We start from the raw sequence: 19,072 nt of genomic DNA on the forward strand, positions 1-19,072 counted from the left end.
AATTAAAAGAAGCTGTAAAGGTGCATTTCAAGTTACTAAATTCATATTTTTGCACACATTTTCAGAAACGTATGCCAAAGTATTTTATGAAACATGTCTCTGCATCTTAGTTTTGTAACAGCTCATCCCTAACTGTTGAGCAGCCTTGAAGCATTGGCTAAATGGTTATATATATTTTATGTATTTTTTATTTTTTTTCCCATTTTCAAAACATGCCACAATTTTACATGTACAAAGTATGTTAGCTGTAGTACCGTTAACTTAATTTAGATTTAAAAAAAATAATAATGCATTACATATCATTAATATGCATCTTCCGGTACTGGTTATCACAGCAGTGCTAAAATATACCAGAAATTAACAGCTATAATGCAAATCATGTTTTTCTAATTATCTGTATTTCTTATATATGCCTTATATTTCCTATTATGGAATAAAATGTTCACTCTTATTATTTAACAATATACATTAAATATAGTACACTGCAATAAAATCTTTAAACAATAGCCAAAACATTGAGACTGACAACAACTACAGCCAAATAATCATTCACAAATAAGTTTTATTTTTATATTAGAACTGTATTCAACACATTCCATATGGTAATAAAATGACTTATATCCTCTTCACTAAACTAGTCCAAAAACAAACAAAAAAATACAAATAAAATGCTATTTTAAGACTGAAAACAGTACCATTTGTACTGTACATATATTTTATACACGTGTGGCGACGCATTCACTTGATCGGAGCTGAATGCCAGTGTGTAATAGTTTCAATGTTACTGAAAAGTACTAGAGAAAGAGAAAAAAAAAAGCTATTTAGAGCAAGTGGGCTTTAGCCACACTTCTCAATGCCCATCTGTAACACCCGTGTATTTATAAGACCTACTAATACAGCAATATCTGCTGGGGTTCATTTGATCTGCATAGCACTGTACATGGTGGCCTGAGACATTACTTTGCACTTTATATACCACTGAAGACCAGACTATGAGTGTACCTGTTGTGGTCTTGGTTGAAATAACTTGGATGTGTTTAAATTCATCGGGCCTACTGTAAAAACACTGTAAAGATAGATGCAACCCTGGTTGTATTCAAACTTGAAATCAAAAGCAAGAAATTTTGGGTTTCATTTAAAAATAAAAAAAGAACAAGCATAATTTATAAACAATAATTATTCCCAAATATACCCTTCTGAAGATGATTTTAAGTTGAAAAATGAAGCAAGATTTAAGAAAACCTTTCAAGCACCCACCCCCCCCCTCCCTCCCTCCCTCCCTCCCTCCCTAAGCTTATGTTTCTTTTTGCTAATGTGTGCAAACTTACAGCATGGCCAATGGTTGGCATGATGGAGTACTTGACCGTGTACTAGCAGTGCTACCTGCAACGCACAAGCTAAACAACTGTGCGTATGCACTTGAGCGTTGCTGATTTGGCCATCTTGCATTTATAATCATCTTTGAAATAAACCAACCTCTATGATCCGCAGTAGCCCTCTTTGGGTTTTTTTTTTTTTTTTTTTGTGATGCAAACGGCAGTTGATTCTCAATTAAATGTTTGCCTTTGAACCAAGCTATCCATTTTAACACAGTGTAACGCTAACCGCCAAAAATAGCGCTTAAGCAAAAATAAAAAACATAATATAATGAATTAATAAATCAACTATGAAAACTAAACAAAAACATCATAAAACTAATGAAAAAGCTGTTATGCAAACAAAACCTAGCTGATCTTTACCATTTTGGACATTCCTGAATAATGTGGTCGTTAAAAATACAGCCACTCCACTTAAGTGACTCTAATCTCCATATTCATTCAAACGACTGTGTTCCAACACCAGAAGCTCTTATAAAACAGTGCCCCAGAACGCACCGCGGTGGAAGGGAAGAGCAAGCAGAGAATGGCAAAAGAGCGCACAGCGGTGTGTCAGAGGCTTACAAGCATACAGGCCTGTGAGAGCAAAAAGGAGAGAAGTAGAGCAGAGGATGAGGATGACATGGGTGGCTACGCTGTGAGCCAGCGTTCATTCAGCACTATGAGTGGGTGTGCTGGGCTGGTGAAGGCCCATGGTTTTACACAACCATCCAGCAAAATCCACCTCCTCAACCTCGGCCCGCTTGATGAACGTGTGGCCCTGCAAATGAATATCACTTAATTTTATTATTAATTCTTTTTATTAAACATCATTCATTTTATTTTCAGTACATCCTACCTTGATTATCACTATGCATACATCAATTTACCCCTACAAGTATTATTTCTGTAATGCATTATATTCTACAATGCATCATGATATTCCTGCTATGAGTACCTACTGTCAGTGAGAAGGGGAAAACATTTCAAAATCAAGTTGTAACTAGCTAATTGCTGTACTAACATAGCCAAAAACTGGCACACTGGATGTGTTGTCACTCCAAAAAGCTCTCACTCTTTAAAGGGATAGTTCACCCAAAAATGAAAAATCTGCAATTAAATTAATCCCCTCATGCCGTTCCAAACCTGCAAGACCATTGTTCTTCTTCAGTACACAAATGAAAATATTTTTTGACGAAATCTGAGAGCTTTCTGACCCTGTATAGACAGCAATGCAACTACCATGTTCAAAGCCAAGAAAAGTAGTAAGGACATCGTTAAAACAGTCAATGTGACATCAGTGGTTCAACCGTAACTTTTTGAAACAATGAGAATACTGTTTGTGCGCAAAGAAAACAAAAATAACTTTATTCAACAATTTCCTCTCTTCCGTGTCAGTCTCCGCCATGCGTTCATGAGAGTACCACAAAGCATGCGTGTGCACAAAAATATTCTCGTAGCTTCATAAAATTATGGTTGAACCACTGTGACATGGACTATTTTAACAATGTCTTTACTACCTTTCTGGGCCGTGAACGTGTCAGTTGTGTTGCTGTCTATGCAGAGTCGGAAAGCTCTCAGATTTCATCAAAAATATCTTAATTTGTGTTCAGAAGATAAACGAAGATTTTATGGGTTTGGAACGACATGAGGGTGAGTAATTAAATGACAGAATCTTCATTTTTGGGTGAACTATCTCTAAGTCCTACCACTTTTTTCCACTAGATGTTGTCATAAAAACTAAAATTTTAATTCAATATAATTGTAACTATCCAGGGAATTGTACGTACCATTAGCATCTTAAGGTCAGCTCTGTCAGCAGGATTCTTCATGAGGCTGTGAAAAACAGAAAAAACATCAATAAGACAAAATAAAATTCTGAATTTAATAAAGCATTAGCCCAGAAATCTAGAGGGAGGCGTTGCCTTTATTTGCAGGACAGTAAGTATTTTTACAATCAATTTGCACAAACTTTTGAAGGAATTAACAGACACTGAATGTCGCACCTCTTCTTTTGGAGCAAGTGCACAACACTGGGGCCAAACGTAGTCAGATAAAATTGTGCACATACTGGACAAATCTAAGGTACAATTACATTATCTATATCAGTTAGTCCGACAAAAACCGAACTGGTAGATTTCAGTCAGACCAAATTGTTTGTGTGACATTTTAAAAGCACAAGTTAGTCTGATTGAACTTTTAAAGTACATTTAATGCAGTCTATGAAGATTTACAAGAAATGAACAGAGGAAATACGTATGAGATTGGGAACAATGCAGTCCAGATTCAAACCTGCATTCCCCAAACTGTACTACACTAGAGGCGTCCAATCCTGGTCCTGGAGGTCCACTATCTGGCAGGGTTTAGCACCAATCCTAATTAAACACACTTGAACCAGCTAATTGTGGTCTTCAGAATTACTAGAAACATCCAGGCAAGTGTGTTGGGGCAGGTTAGCCCTCCAGAAGCTGGAATGGATATCCCTGTACTACGGCCCTTTTATCGAGGTCCAACTTTGACATAGCTCAGATATCGTTTTGAAGATTTTGCAGGTTCGTACAGTAAAAACACCAGCGATAATACACAGGAGCTCACCATTTTGTCACAAACTCCTCAAAGTCAGTGGTGAAGACGCCATGGGGCAGCTTGGGTGGTGGCTGCAGATGTAGAGACAGGTGGGGAGCAGAAAAAGGGGTGATGTTGAAGTGAAACTGCTACATAAAAATACTATAGAAGGCAAAAATAAGCACAAAGGAAGTAAGTTGCACACTAAGCAAATTATCTGACCTCATTGACAATGTAGTCCAGTAGCTCAAATATAGCCATGGCTGGCCTGCTGTCCATTCCATGTCCTGGGGGAAAACAATTCGCAAGGCTCAACTAAAACATGCATATTACGCAGACTGTGGAGAAGATCGAATGCGCATAAAACCAGCGCCAATGTTTGGGGAAATTAAACAAGGTCTTACCGCTAACCGGTCGTCCTGGAGGCCTTGGTCTCGGGGACATGCTGTGGCCTTCTGCCCCACCTGTGTCCAGCACTGGCCGGCCAAATATGGCCTCCAGTTCCTTGGCATCAGGAGGGGGGATGGGGTAGCGTCCAATAGCCAGCTCAACCAGTGATAGGCCCATGCTCCACACATCCGACTGAACTGAATAGTGTGTGCCCTGGAGTCTCTCCGGCTGTCAAGGCAGAGAGCAGAGAGCAAGTCAAAACTCTAGGGTGGGGCGCCGCACCCTGCAGGTGGCCAAGAGGAGTGGGCTAAAACCTGGCAGTGACTTCCGCCTCTCCACATGGAAGAATCCTGGGCACCGGTACAGGGCTTGGAACAAGAAGGACTGGGGGTTGGGGAGGGAAGTGGGCGGGTGACTCACCGACATGTACGACCGTGTTCCAACGAAGGAGTTGGCCATGGAGTCGATGAGCTGGCCACTCACACCAAAGTCGCACAGTTTGATCTCGCCGCGCGAGTTCACCAGGATGTTGGAGGGCTTTACGTCTGTAGGGACCAGAAAGAGAGAGACCATGTAAGATAGAGGGCCGGGGTCCAAATCCCAGCGGCACCACCTGGCTTTCCATCCCCGTTCAAACACCCTTTCTCCAGCACACCCAGCAAAAACATTTCGCAAGATGCTCTGCATACTGCAAAGCTAGCTCCGACAACACCGTCGCAGCAGAAAGGACAGACATGCAAGCCACTTTCCACCTCCCTCCTCTTAAACACAGGGCAAGAGGAGCAAATAACAGTGCGGACATGCAACGAATCCACACATGACGGGCCCTCCTTCAGCCCTAACACCCACTGGGAGTGGACAGAGGGGTGAGAGTGGGAGAGGAAAAAGAAGGGAGGGGGTTGCAGGGTGCGGCTGCCATGTAATCACATCCGAGAGGCTGTAATTACCGGCTGGGCTCCTCGACAGCTCCTCGCAAGCAGGCGAGCGCTCCCTGCCACAACAGCACAACTATAGGCCTGACCCTCCCTGTCTAACCCTTCAAACCCAGTGTGGCTCCATCAGACCCTCATACAACCTGACAAAGCAACTGATACTTTGCATCTTCAGACATAGTATTATTGCTCAAATGTTGGTTGTGCCACACTTGGAGAAACTGAAGCTATTTCTATGGTAACTTGTGATCTACTTATAAGAAAAAAATGCTGATGTAGTGTTTTTTATAAAATGTTTAATTGTAGAACACTGACGTTTAGCATTGGAATAATATCAACTTTTGCAATATCTTTGCTCCATTTAATCTCATGTTTGCAGTTGCATGAAGGTCTCTGGTTAGAGTTTCAGTAAATACCTTTGAAAAAGTGAGGCCTAATCTCTCTATAATAATCATTTTTAAGCTTCTTATGCAATTTCAATAGCTGCATTAGGGGGCTACTTCCTGCTGCCATCCAGCGCGTGTATGCACACGTACGTTTTCTAAGATATTAGTAAGGAATGTTGCTCTGTGTGTACCTCTGTGCATTATTTGGTGTTTCTCCCGAAGATACGCCAGACCTCGGAGTACCTGTGGAAAGAGAGTTATAGATATCATCAACAGGTTTTCTCTCTCAACGGTCAATGTGGTATCTAGCTTCCTGAATTTACAGAACGCGTTACATAGTCTAGTCTTTACAAAACAACTTCTGCTTTGTGATTACCGAAAGATGAGATGCATTCGCTCACACGTGCAGTAAACAGTATGGACACACACATAAACAGATCGCTGCACCTTTGTTTGGACTTTGTGTTAAAGTGTTTGTGTTTTGTCATGATCAAATGTGAAACAAGTTTAACCCTATTCATTTGGAAGAATAAGGCTAAATGTGTGTTGAAAAACGTGCATGTTTTGGAGACTCTGACTTGAAAGGGAGTTTGCACATCTGTGGGTGTGGTCACAGCTTTATTATATTGCGGTTTGTGCATGCTAGTGCCAAACATGTTACGATGGAGGTTATGTACCATTTTTTTTTTATTCTGCTTTTAGACAAGAAGAGCAGGTTGCCCTCTTTTCATTCCTAATATTTTTACATGTGCCTTTCCCATGTATATGCACAATTTCTTAACATTAAGTATTACTATTATAAACACAATTATTGTAATTAACCAGACACCAAAAACAAGAGGTTGGTAGAGTTAAACTATATTCTAGGGACGCGCCAATATTCAAATTCTCCCTGATACTGATAAGATGGTAGTTATTTACATGTTATGGCTGATAACCAATAAATGGACGGTATTGAAATACAATCCTATTTGTCTAAGTGAGACAAAAAATAAAGCACTATAAACTAAAATAATGTTAAATGCTAAAACTGAATTTAGACATCACAACATTGTAATATACATGATGAAAAATAGATATTAATTTTAAGATCTGCTAAATCTTACATGTAGCAGTGTTATTCCTTTTTTAATAATTCACTCTTAATGAGTGAGATGGCAAAGGTAAATGTAAAAATATGGGAAAAGAACATGCACAATTAAATACTGGGCAATATATCTAACATAGACTGACAAAAAATGATATGGCAGCAATATTTTTTTAATAATAAAATTATTCTACCTTAGAAATCTAACAATTAAGAGTCAACATGGCTGGGTAATAGTATTAGAGATAGTTTTAAACAGACTAGTGTGTGAATGACTAGTTGGTCTTATGAAATCGCTTTATAGTAAAATTGGTGAAGGGTCATACAGAGTAACTAACAGATATTAAACAAATAAGTTAAAAATTATATCTGTACGAAACAAATACGTTTTTTTTAAAAAAAGACTTAAGGGTCATGCATAATATCAAGAATATTGTTCAAATCAGATTTGATTTGAGCAGCAATTGGATCAGTAATTTTGTTAAAAGCAGTCAATTTGGAGAACATATCTAATGATAAAATGCACACCTCAAATCACACTTTGAACAAAAGCATCTGCCAAAAAGTTTGAGTTTGAGTGTCAATACATTACAACCCTCAACAAGAAGTAGCGCCCTTACATTTAATACAATTAAAGAAAAACCCCTAATATTGGTTAGGCTTTATCTAAAAAAATCTAGATAAACTTGTCGACCATGCTAACCAACTAATCACTGTTGTGTCAATATGGTTCGTTTGTCATCGATATCTAAACAGCATTATTTGACACAAATGCAAAAGAGGAGACTGATAATACTTACAGCTATGCTAACTTTGCCCAAAATTTCTTCAGGGATTCTCCTGGCTTCCTTCAGCACTTGATCCAAAGAACCTCCATCCTGCGGACAAATGAATGTCAGTGTGCTGTAACACATCCGCTATGAACTCTTGCTATAAGCCTTAAACAACAACATTGGTCCCACCATGTGCTCCATACAGATGCTGATTTCTCCATCGCTGTAAAAGGCGCCGTAAAACCCTACAATGTATGGCGAATTACACTCATGTAGGACCTGCAGCTCTCGTATGATCTGGTTCCTGATGGCTGGTTTGATTTCCAAATGAATAAGCTGGAGAAAATACAGAAAGTTCAGCTTTTGAACACATTGTGAGCAAACAAGTAGCAGCAGGTGCATAAGTCTGTCGATCGCTTACCTTCCTGGCCATGACCAGTCTTGAGGGTTTGTGACGGACTTTGTGGACCACCCCACCATTACCTGCCCCAAGTTCACATATGGGGTCAAAATCTTCATCTTTGAGCTCGCCCACTTGGGCTTTCTGGGTGAGGAAAGCCTCAAGCCGCTTCCTCTGCTGTTCATCCAAATCCAGCTCCCCTAACTTCCTCTGCAAGGCCTCCAGATTGGCCCTGAAGACAGGAAAAACAGGACCAGGTGAGACATACTGAAGGAAAGTAAACCAAAAAGTGTCAGATATAGCAAACTATATATACTTACTCTGCTGCTGCATCTATGTTGGTTGACTGTCCTTCTCCTGTGGGGGTTATAATCAAGGGGACCGGTCTTCTTTTTGGTGCCATAGTTGCCTGTTACCTATTTCAAAGAGAACAACCAGGTTGTCTCTGCTGACATCCAATCCTTCAAATTGCTACACAAACCCTTGCAGTTGTGCCTATAGAAGTTTCTGAGATTCGTAAGCCCCTAATTTCAACACCCTATCATGCCTCCAGAAGCTGTACCAAATAATATTTAGGTGTCAAGTGGAAAGAGCGAGTGCCATAGGCGCAAAAGTGAAAGAAATGCGGTTTATTTAAGCGCGTTCATCGCTGGAATGTCTCTTCGAGACGGCCTCTGACTCGAGAGCGCTCCCACAGACAAAAGGCGGCAAAAGACAAGTCAGGCCTGTCGTTCGCAGCCACAGGACCGACCGCCAAATGCTGTCCGAAATTGTTTGGCCCGGAGGACCCGCGAAAACAGAAGTTGAAATTTCCCTGAAGAAAAAAAAAGGAGGGGGGGTAAAAAAAAAAAAAAAAAGTCCGGCCAGGAAGCCGCTATCCAACCAAGAGGAAGCGTTCTCAAGCTCTCGCGAGAACTGTAGTCAGAACGCTCGAATTATCGCGAGCTTTGATTAAAGGATGAGTGATGATTTGAATATGAACGACATCTAGCGGTGAACTAAGTAACGGTCACATTTAAAGGCCCGTCACAAGGAAAGCTGCCGTCAAAAAACGTAAGAATACAATTTTCTGACATATTTTAGCACCTTGTCACATTTATTGTAATATGATACGTACTATTAATTTTCTGCAGTCTGAGCTTTGTCAGTAAGCTGTGCAGTTGACAAAAAAAACTTGACAAGACACCATACTACAGTAAAATATACATATGAGGAAAGGTAACTTAGTGATAATAATCCTTTACCATCGTTTTTTTTTTTAACCCACGCAAATACCTCAGTGCGCTAATGTGGCATCAAAGTAAACAAATCATCAATTCTTTATGTACTTGTAACTAGTTTTATTGTAGTAAAATTAACTGTAGTAATTATGGTATCCTGGAAAAGTTGTTGTTATTGTACATTTCTAAGGAATAGGTGTTAAATATATTCTTTAAGTAATCAATGGAGTTAAATCCAAGATTTAAAAATCACTGGAAAGACATTTATTTTAAATCAGTTTAATTAATTGCACACATAATTGACAGGTGTTAGAGCTTTTACAGTTCAGACAGGGACAACTGATTCGCTGCCATTGTCAAATCCCACGTTGGAGGACATTGTAGAAGGTCACCAATTTACTTTTTCCTCAGGAAGGGTTGAGAGTAGCCAATAACAATGTATTTGTGCCCGTCCACTGGAGCAACTGGAGGCAATTCAAAACTTGATAAAATATTATTTTTTTATTGGCTTTTAATATGAACATATAAAAGACACAAACAAAACATTTACATCAAGAACTGCAAGCCACTGCCCATGCTGTCTTAAGCACTGTAATAAGAGGGGATGCCTCCATTTCCCCCAAAAAAAACCACTTCAACCTCACCTGGCTACACAGAGGCCGTCTTCACCTCTGAGCTGGAAATATATCGTCATCAATCACCATCCAAGCAAATGTACATTTTATTCACATCTAATAGATCGTTCTAGGTATCTAAAGATGGAAGTCTATTTAAGAAGTTCCTTACCTTAAATGTGGTCAAATTTAGGGGAACGTACTACATTAAGGGCTTATTATGTGAAACTGTCAACTGCAGCACTGATTACTCTTTAAAATTATAAAGGGGGAAAAAATTGGGCTATCATGAAGAGAAGATGGAAGACCATGCCGACTCAAAGACGAACCTAAAATTACAAGTAATTTAACCCTTCATGGCGGCATTCTTATTTTGAGAAATTCCCAACCACAGATAGGATACAGTACTGAGTATTCAAGTCAGAATTCAGGATTAGTTGAAAAAAGGAAAGAAAAAAAAAATTAAAATTACCACTAGTGAGCTTAGTACAGTGATTTTCTCTGAAACCTTGGAGGACAACAAAATATGCTATACACAGCAATATTCATATGCCTTGAAAGTACATCTTAATTTCCAGATCAGAAACCTAGACTGCCCTACGCGACCTGATGGTGAAGCTAATATTGTACACGATGCTGGAACCTGGTTCGAGTGTCAAGTTTGACTGAGAAGAAAATGTAAAGACAAGTAGAACACGTCATCCCTGAGTCCTCCTCAACAGATCAGCCGTCTGGATGTGCCATTTGTGTTTGGTCGTTTAGCGGGAGTTTAATTCTTCCGAGGTTTAGGTCAAGTCTGCATAGTCCTGACTAAGCCCCCTTATGTTCGGACTGTTGCAAATGGCTGAATGTGCACGTACAACAGCAGGCCGTGAGAGGACACAGCGTTATATACCATCACAAAACAACATGCTTCAAACTCATGAAATTGCTGCGAAATGCCTCATAAAATGCACAATACCAAACTTAATTCAAATAAAAGAGGCAAAAACTGTTAAATCAATAAATACACGTTCTGACAAATTAAGGAGCATGTAAGATCCACGCCTGTTGTGAAGTCCACAAAACAATATGCAAATGCCAACACCTCCTCAACCGGCTGAAATGAACAAGCATCCTCCATACAGTGGGCTCAAACAAATCAGCCATTCATCTAAAATGAAAAAGAAAAGACGTGAAGACAACTGAAAAAAAAAAAAAAAAAAAATCTGATTTTAAGTTCAGGCAAATAAATTTCAGGTTTTTTGCCAATAACGTCAACTCCCCTGCTAGATAAACCTAATAATTTACTAGAGTCATGTCTAAAAGAAACCTAAAACAACTCTTTGTCCTCTCCTCCACCTGATTTATCGCTCTGCCTTTGTGTAGTCTTGACTTCAGCAGCCTTGTACAGACCAAAACGACTGAAAGAAAGCAATAAATGACATTGAGACCTGCAATTTTCTAATAAATGATCAGAAATAATACATTTTCAATATTACATTAGCTATCGTACAGTATTTACTCGCTGACAAGCATCTCAAAAGGACCGTTGATGTCGAAACGTCATTCTTTCTGAACTGAGTGTCGAATAGCGCACTACATTCAGTCAGTACACACTAGTTGACCGACAGACTTGACCGGAAACTCTTTGCTCGAGTCAGAATCGTTTTTAATATGATGCCTAAATGGGCAAGCACAAAATAATGAGCAATGCATGATGCCTCTCCAGTGTTGCTGCACATGAAAAACAAAAGGGATTGAAAACAAAACTACAAAAAAAAAAAAAACCCTCTGGTCAAGTTCGCTGTTAGACTGAGGTAGCTTGTCAACTTCTGTGGACAAATAAAAAAAATGAGAGAGATGGAAATTCGTCAGTAATGTCTCCAAATCACATTAAAACAAATACCTAACATAAACATCCTATGTGGAGGACTAAAAGAAAACGCCTCTAAATAGGTTGCAAATGGTTGGATGATCTCAACCCGAAGGAATGAAGGTTTTTGAGATACTGTGGCTTGTCTCACAATGTTTTGAAGGCCTGAACAGCTCCTTATAAAACTAAAACTGGCAAGATCTTAAATGCCCAGGATGATTAAACCTGTCAGAACACAAAGTGGAGAGGAAGTCGAGGACGATAGAGTAGAACTGAAGGTGGCGTTACTCTTCCATGGTCTTTAAAGGGAGAATACAGTATTAAGATGCAGTGAATGATTGGGAATGGCTTTACGGGGCATCTACAAGTTTGTCAATGTGATGCCCGACTGCTCCAGAGGTCAGCAGCGCATGAGTGTGCATGTCTGTGTGCGTGCATGAGTGTGTATGCATTTGGGAGAGGACATGGGGACATGTTTCTTGACTTTCCAAGGCTCAGATCCCATCTACAACCCACCCACCCCCCCCAACAAGTCTCAGTGTCCTGCCAGCCTCAGTATGCGGTGACCAGGTCTTTGTCATAATCATATCTGCCCCGTTTAGGGGCGGGGCTGTCCTGGCTGTCATCCGTGTCCTCGCTGTCCTCGGCTCCACCCCCTCCTTCTTCGTCCGACGAGTCGTCCAGAGTCAGATCCACCACGGCTCCGCCTCCTGACCCGGTGCCGGTGCCGCCGGTTCCTGCCGACGCACCACCTGATCCAGGCTTGCCAGTCTGGTTTGTGCCGCTGTGTGCTGGGGAGTGGCCGTTCGCCTCAGGAACACCTTGGATGAGAGTTAAGGCCCATTATTTTCCATTAAATACTTAAAGATATGCAATATTATGCAAGCTAAATGTGTTGAAATGTCATTTGTGACCCTGGAGCACAAAACCAGTCATAAGTAGCACGGAGATATTTGTAGCAATAGCCATCACTACATTGTATGGGTCAAAATTATCGATTTTTCTTTTATGCCAAAAATCAAAAGGATATTAAATAAAGATCATGTTCCACGAAGATATTTTGTAAATTTCCAACTGTAAATATCTCAAAACTTAATTTTTGATGAGTAATATGTATTGCTAAGGATTTCATTTGGACAGCTTTAAATGCGATTTTCTCAATATTTTGATTGTCAAATAGTTGTATCTCAGCTAAATATTGTCTGATTCTGACAAACCATACATCAAATGGAAAGCTTATTTATTTCTGCTTTCAGATTATGTACAAATCTCAATTTAGAAAAATTGACCCTTATGACTGGTTTTGTGTTCCAGGGTCACATTTCAGAAGGAAGAAAACCTTCTTACATATATCCACCACAGGATAGTCGGGTGTGCGGCTGTTTTCCCGCTCTCTTTCCTTCTCTTTGTCATCCCTTATTGGCCTCCACGAGCCGTCAGTCAAATACTCGATCTCCTCCACATCCTCCGGAGTCTCTTTAAGGATTTCGGACAGCAACCTGAAATGAGTCACGTTCGGTGAGTTTTACTGCCAGAGTCTGTTAGAAGCAAGGAATCTGAGTAACTGTGCCTACCCATCAATAGTTAGAAGCTCAAAGGGCGCAGGTTTGTCGCATACGGGGCAGGTCCATGTGGGTTTCTTTTCATTCATTTGCAGGAAGAAGACAGCATCGAAACACTGCAGGTGGGCGCAGGTGAGCACTCGACATGGCACTCCAAGTCTCATCTTTACCAGCTGCATTGAAAAGACACTTATTAGATCCATATCTATAGTTCCACAGCTAAGAGTCCACATAAAAGACAAAAACAGGACACTTACAGGACAGATGAGGGACACTCGCAGTCCTGTAGTGGCGATCTCACTTTCAGGATCAAAGCGCAGCTTGTCTTGAACTGTGTACATACAAATAAAAATGTTTCAGTTGGTGCTGTCAAATGATTAATCTCATCCAAAATAAAAGTTGTGTTTACATAATATGCATGTGTACTGTATATATTTATTATGTGTATATATATATAAATAAATAAATAAATACACACATGCATGTATGTATTTCAGATAAATGTCATGTTTATATATTAAATATATTTATATATAATATAAATTATATAAATATAGACATGTAAGTATTTTCAAAATATTTACTTTGTGGGTGTGTATTAATATATACATAAATATACACAGAACACACATTATGCAAACAAACTTTTATTTTGCATGCGATTAATCGTGATTAATTGTTTAACAGCGCTAGTTTCAGTATAATTTTGATGGTAAGTATATATGAAGAGTTCATTTGCAAAAACACATAACTGTTTTTTAAAAATGTTCAAAAATCAAGTTTTTTTAAATTCTGCATTCCAATTAATATCAATCAAACTGCAGTTGGGCTGTTTTGACTAATAATAACTAAAAATAAAAAACAGCTAACTAACACAAAACACAAAAACATTATAACAATAAATGATTTTTTAATAAATGATGGTTGTGAACACAAGGAACTATTACAGTGAACTAATTTTTTGTTGTGACTAATTAGTTTTATTAATTAAAAGCCTGAGAATACATAAACACATATGCAAATGGTTTTTGCAGTTGTTTCACTTACAGGGATTCATGTGTAAACACTGATCATGTAATGCGTTTGGTCAAGGCGAGGAACTTACTGCGTTCGCGACAACGATCGGGACTCTCGACTGAGCAATGCTTCAGCTGGTTGAAGAGCTCTCCAGATGTGAACACCCTCACCAGGTACACTGCCACCGAGTACCGCTGCATCCAAAGCACAGCGGTCAGCAACAACACACTCAATTTCGTCTAACATGTTCATTCAGAAATATGGATAGCTCTTTGTATGAAGTCTCTGTACCTTTCCAAAGTTGCCCCATGTGATGGTGACTCTGTTAGTGACTGTGGAGAGGTGTAACCATGGCGTGATATTAACGGGTCGACATGGTCGACGTGGCTCAACACCCGGTTTATTGGAGGGATAGTAACCCTGTACAAAAAGAAGTAATATATATATATATAATCAAATTCATAATTTACAGAAACAAGATATACAACATTCTAAGAAAAACATTTAACCATTCAGAAAGCTAATTCTGTGAAAGCTAATATTAAAATAAAGCTGTGTATTGCTTATGTGATGCTGAGAAAATGCTTAAAATGTATTTATATAAAGCGGTTTAGATTTACGATCATCCTGAGTGGTGAAACCAACACACTCCCTGTTCTTTCAGCCTAATCAAATTCACAACACTTACCGGTACATGACAGTAGGACTGATTCACTTTCACAGCAATATTGGGAGGATATTGGTCCTCCTGAACACCGATAGAGTCTGTGTAGCAGATTCTAGGAGAAGAACAGGACATGTTAGCACGTAATAAACGCATCTCTGACACCAAAACGTGATGTACAGACATGATTTAGCTGAATGACGTACCTGAGAACCACCTGAACTGATTTCATCCCTGGGCGAAGTTCACTGTGCATGAGCAGGTACAAAAAATATTGTGATTAAACACAATTAAAGATGCTGTATATTCTTTTGTATTTTCAGTAAAAAAAACAAAAAAAATAAAATAAAAAAAAACAGCCTGGTAGACTCATTGACTGATACTTGGGTATTTTGTGATTATAAAAACATTAATCAAAAGTAATTGCCAATGAATAATAATGGTTTATTTATATAAATATTATATATTATATAAAACATCACACATAAAGCAATTTTTAGAGAAAAAAAAAACTGTAGAATTGTGTCTAATGGAGTTAATCGTGCTAAAAAAACAATAATTCTTACTGGAACCTCTTCTAGCATAAATATTATTTTATGAATTTTTAGCTGTATAATTTCAGTTAGAGAGTCGGGCTCGTAATCCAAAGGTTACGAGTTTGAGTCTCTGGCCGGCAGGGATTGTAGGTGGGGGGAGTGAATGTACAGCACTCTCTCCACCTTCAACACCACGACTTGAGGTGCCCTTGAGCAAGACACCGAACCCCCAACTGCTAATGGCTGCCCAATTAATGCCCACTGCTCCGGGTGTGTGTTCACGGTGTGTGTGTGTGTGTGTTCACTGCTGTGTGTGTGCACTTTGGATGGGTTAAATGCAGAGCATAAATTCTGAGTATGGGTCACCATACTTGGCCGTATGTCACATCACTTTGTCAAATTAAAAAAAAAAAAAAAGCTATTTTTTCTAGTAAAGAATATAAATATATATAATAAATATAAACGTCTATTAAAAAAAAAATCATACTAAAAATAAATTGTATATATATATTTTTAAATCCCCATTGTTAAGCCATGTTTAATTGTGAATAAGTAAAAAAAAAAAAAAAACATGAAGCCGTGTTGAAACATGAACTTTGGGCGTCTGTGAATATCTGTTCTGCACACTCATACACAAAAGCCTGCTCATTTCCTATCATTAAATTACATTATGTATATATTAACAATACACCCAATACAGCATTGTTATTATTGGCCATTGATTGACTGCTAAATAAAGCCACCAATTAGCAAGATGACTTGTACATTTTTTACCTGGAGTTCCGGATCTGTTCCACTTGACTTGGTGTTAATTCAAAAACGCATTGACTCTCTTGCAGCTTCTCACTGTTCTGAGCGACTGCAAAAAGTGGCAAAAACAGAATTAGCTCAATGGATTTCTTCCTCATCAGCTAGACACACCTATTATAATTGGGCTATTATTTATTCATGATAATGGGACTCACTTAGTTCTGTGGGTGGCAGCAGTGTTTCTAGGTTGTGGTAGAACGGCAGGGGCACCAATTTGACTTCTGCTGCAGGAGGCGGTGCCGGTTTGGGGATGCCGTTGAGGTAGTCTGTGCCCTGGGCCGTGCCTCTGGGCGAGGAGTTAAGGGCAGGGTAGGTTACGGGCACGGACTCAGGGCGTCGGGCCGCCAGCCAGGCCGAGGCTTTGGGGAAGCGCGTCTCGTAGAGCTGTCGAACGTTCTTTAGCAACTCTGGACTGTATTCGGTCTGCACGAGCCTAAGAGCTCTTCCCACTAAGTCCTGCTTCAAGCCGCTTTTACTACGGCCCATTGAGGCCAGCAGCGTCTGCAGATCAGACACCCGGAAACTCTTCACCATGTTCTGGGGAGACAAAACAACCCAAGAGAATGAGAAATGGCTAAATGAATTAGAGAGTTCAATATCTGGGTTATTAATCAAAGGGTTGTGGGTTTGATTCCTGAAAAGAGAACAAATTGAGAACCAAGGCCTTGTTCACACCAGCTCAAATGTTGGGCATAAAATACGGTCCAGTTTTCACACGTGACACAAAAGCAGAAATACAGCTGTTAAAAGGTACACAAAGCAGCTCTGCGTAACTTTGTTTCTAAACCGCGTGTCACAGAAAAGTCAGTCAATAAACACCAAAGTCTGGATTCTTCATTTGATATTCACTGTTGCTCAGCAGAATACTCTGTCCATGAGCGCCACAAAACTGTAGTTTTACATCTTATTGGTCGATTGGAATCTTCTTGGTTGGCCAGTTGTCTTTGCAGTGCATTGTTAAAGAAATTTGTAAACCTCTCTTTAAATAAAAAATGTGATTATTCGTCCCAGTCTAAAGTCTAATATGTGCATTAACAGCCATAAATTCAAATTAAAATGTTTACCGTACGTAACTTCCGCAGCAAATATTTGTCTTCTCTATAGTATGTGCGCATAAAGTTGCTTAAAGTAAAAGCATCTAAAATTGAATACTTTATTAAAATTCTCAATACTTTTAAAAAGTTGTTTATATTGCTTTGCCTTTTCAAATTCAATACCAAAACAATCCTCAAGCTTCTAAATGACCTCAATCTCTAGTTTACCATGACTGAACTCATGCAGGTCAATGACACTCTCCATATAAACACTACACAGAAATCAGTTCTGCAAAACAGGTAAAACAATGTGAGGTTCAGATCATATTCATAAGCATGCTGTAGTAATGAATATCAGCATGGATGCGATTATATGCTGGTGTTCAGTAGTAAAATGATATTGCATAAATGAAAATGATTTATCTTTTCAAGCAACCCAGCTGCATCAATTGTGCATGTGACTATATACCTAAACATTAACCTACAGCACTGCAAAGTGTGGAATTGTGTTTATTTTTACAGCTACATGGAGAAAATTCACGTGTGATTTGAAAAGGCAGAGACTGTTTTGTTATTTTGTATTGTGCAGACTAATCATTCATTTCCACAGGCAGCGCGCCCCCGCGCGCGCGCACACAGACACACTAGCTTTGGTCTCAAAACCTGGTGAGCTGTCTAACCAAACTGTGTTTTGGACACCAAATGTAGATTCAGAACGTTCAAAAATTCGAATCTAACGTTAGAACGCGCCAAATATGTTGGATACATAGACAACTCACTGGGTTTTGAGATCCAACCATTCACATACACACATATACAAATTGCCAACGCACTTTACAGACTGCCACTTATCCTGAATGAGCACAAAACACAACAGTGTGGAATTTAACTCAAGTTGTTTTAATTAGCACCGCGTCTGACTCGCCAGGTTCCTTTTACTTTCACTATTTTTAAAAATCTCATGTACTCACCATCGCTTCTACCAGTTCGGCCGCCATCTTCGCACAGCAGCCCCGCGAGAGCCTGGAGCGAAAGGCAGCGGCTGGCCAATGAGAAGCCGAGAAGGCGTTCGATGACCGCCGCCGGTGTCCAATCAGCACGGCGGATTCTCCATAAGTAGGCGGGGTCTTTTGTGAAGAGGCGTGACGGCGAGCTTTAAAAGGGACAGTGCGGTCAAAAAAAGAGAACTTGAAGCAAGGTCTACCCTTTCTGATAGGCCTCTGGTGCTTGTAAACCTACCCACCGTCGCCTGAACTTCACAGTCTGATTTGCCCACTTTAATAGTCTGGCGTGAGAGCGAAAGCACATTGCGTTTTGCATTCAGATGTGATGCGAGAGGTGGGTTTCCCGCGACAAGTGGAACAGGAGCGCATGGCTCCACTCGATCCATTCCGCGCGGGAAAATCCACTTCATGAGTTGTAAAAAACCACGATATTGAGGTCTGAACGCTTTGTGTATTTTCAGCCCTAAAATGACAACAGAAGCACACTAAAACAACTCCGATGTATATTCGTAGGCGTTAACTATTTCTTTGTACATATATTACAACGAACACACTTGTTCCTTGAGGATAGTTGGGTAAACCAGCCTGGAAAATCCACACGAGACTGAATCCACAATCCTCAGGAAACTCCATCCCGTGTTTTTCTTTATTGTATGTGGTGGGGGAGGGGACGCAGAGAATGTTTGAGGTCAATAACTGAGGTAAAAATAAAGCAGAACAAGGAAATAAAAAGGTGCATTGCTCCTTACACAGGTCAATAAACCAAAGCTAAATATAGTATACATATATTAAAAGTAATAGCATGATGAACCTGTACCCACAAGTCATACTGTAATCTCATACTATTTTTTTTTTTTTTTAGGAAAAG

At 39.6% G+C, this 19,072-nt stretch overlaps 2 protein-coding genes and 1 long non-coding RNA gene across 3 annotated transcripts; 1 reads left to right on the top strand and 2 right to left on the bottom strand.

The window, feature by feature from the left end:
- Positions 1 to 1,285: 1,285 nt before the first annotated feature.
- map2k2a (mitogen-activated protein kinase kinase 2a) lies at positions 1,286 to 8,691 on the bottom strand. The gene is made up of 11 exons (XM_058760459.1): positions 8,209 to 8,691; positions 7,910 to 8,120; positions 7,678 to 7,824; positions 7,516 to 7,593; positions 5,820 to 5,871; positions 4,731 to 4,855; positions 4,325 to 4,538; positions 4,143 to 4,207; positions 3,951 to 4,012; positions 3,146 to 3,191; positions 1,286 to 2,136 (listed from the first exon to the last, which is right to left on the bottom strand). The coding sequence occupies exons 1-11, from the start codon at positions 8,289 to 8,291 to the stop codon at positions 2,026 to 2,028; spliced, it is 1,194 nt and encodes a 397-aa protein (XP_058616442.1). The 5' UTR covers positions 8,292 to 8,691; the 3' UTR covers positions 1,286 to 2,025.
- A 91-nt stretch (positions 8,692 to 8,782) lies between these two features.
- LOC131530280 (uncharacterized) lies at positions 8,783 to 13,371 on the top strand. Its single transcript, XR_009268347.1, has 4 exons — positions 8,783 to 8,941; positions 12,180 to 12,409; positions 12,892 to 13,095; positions 13,235 to 13,371. It is a non-coding gene; the product is annotated as an uncharacterized LOC131530280 (long non-coding RNA).
- pias4a (protein inhibitor of activated STAT, 4a) lies at positions 9,600 to 18,324 on the bottom strand. The gene is made up of 11 exons (XM_058760457.1): positions 18,172 to 18,324; positions 16,322 to 16,703; positions 16,131 to 16,215; positions 15,027 to 15,068; positions 14,845 to 14,935; positions 14,448 to 14,576; positions 14,245 to 14,350; positions 13,397 to 13,470; positions 13,152 to 13,312; positions 12,925 to 13,076; positions 9,600 to 12,398 (listed from the first exon to the last, which is right to left on the bottom strand). Exons 1-11 carry the CDS (start codon positions 18,196 to 18,198, stop codon positions 12,130 to 12,132), a joined length of 1,518 nt encoding a protein of 505 aa, XP_058616440.1. The 5' UTR covers positions 18,199 to 18,324; the 3' UTR covers positions 9,600 to 12,129.
- Between the last annotated feature and the right edge of the window lie 748 nt (positions 18,325 to 19,072).

This window comes from Onychostoma macrolepis, chromosome 22 (assembly GCF_012432095.1).
Source record: "Onychostoma macrolepis isolate SWU-2019 chromosome 22, ASM1243209v1, whole genome shotgun sequence".
Lineage (NCBI taxonomy): Eukaryota > Metazoa > Chordata > Actinopteri > Cypriniformes > Cyprinidae > Onychostoma > Onychostoma macrolepis.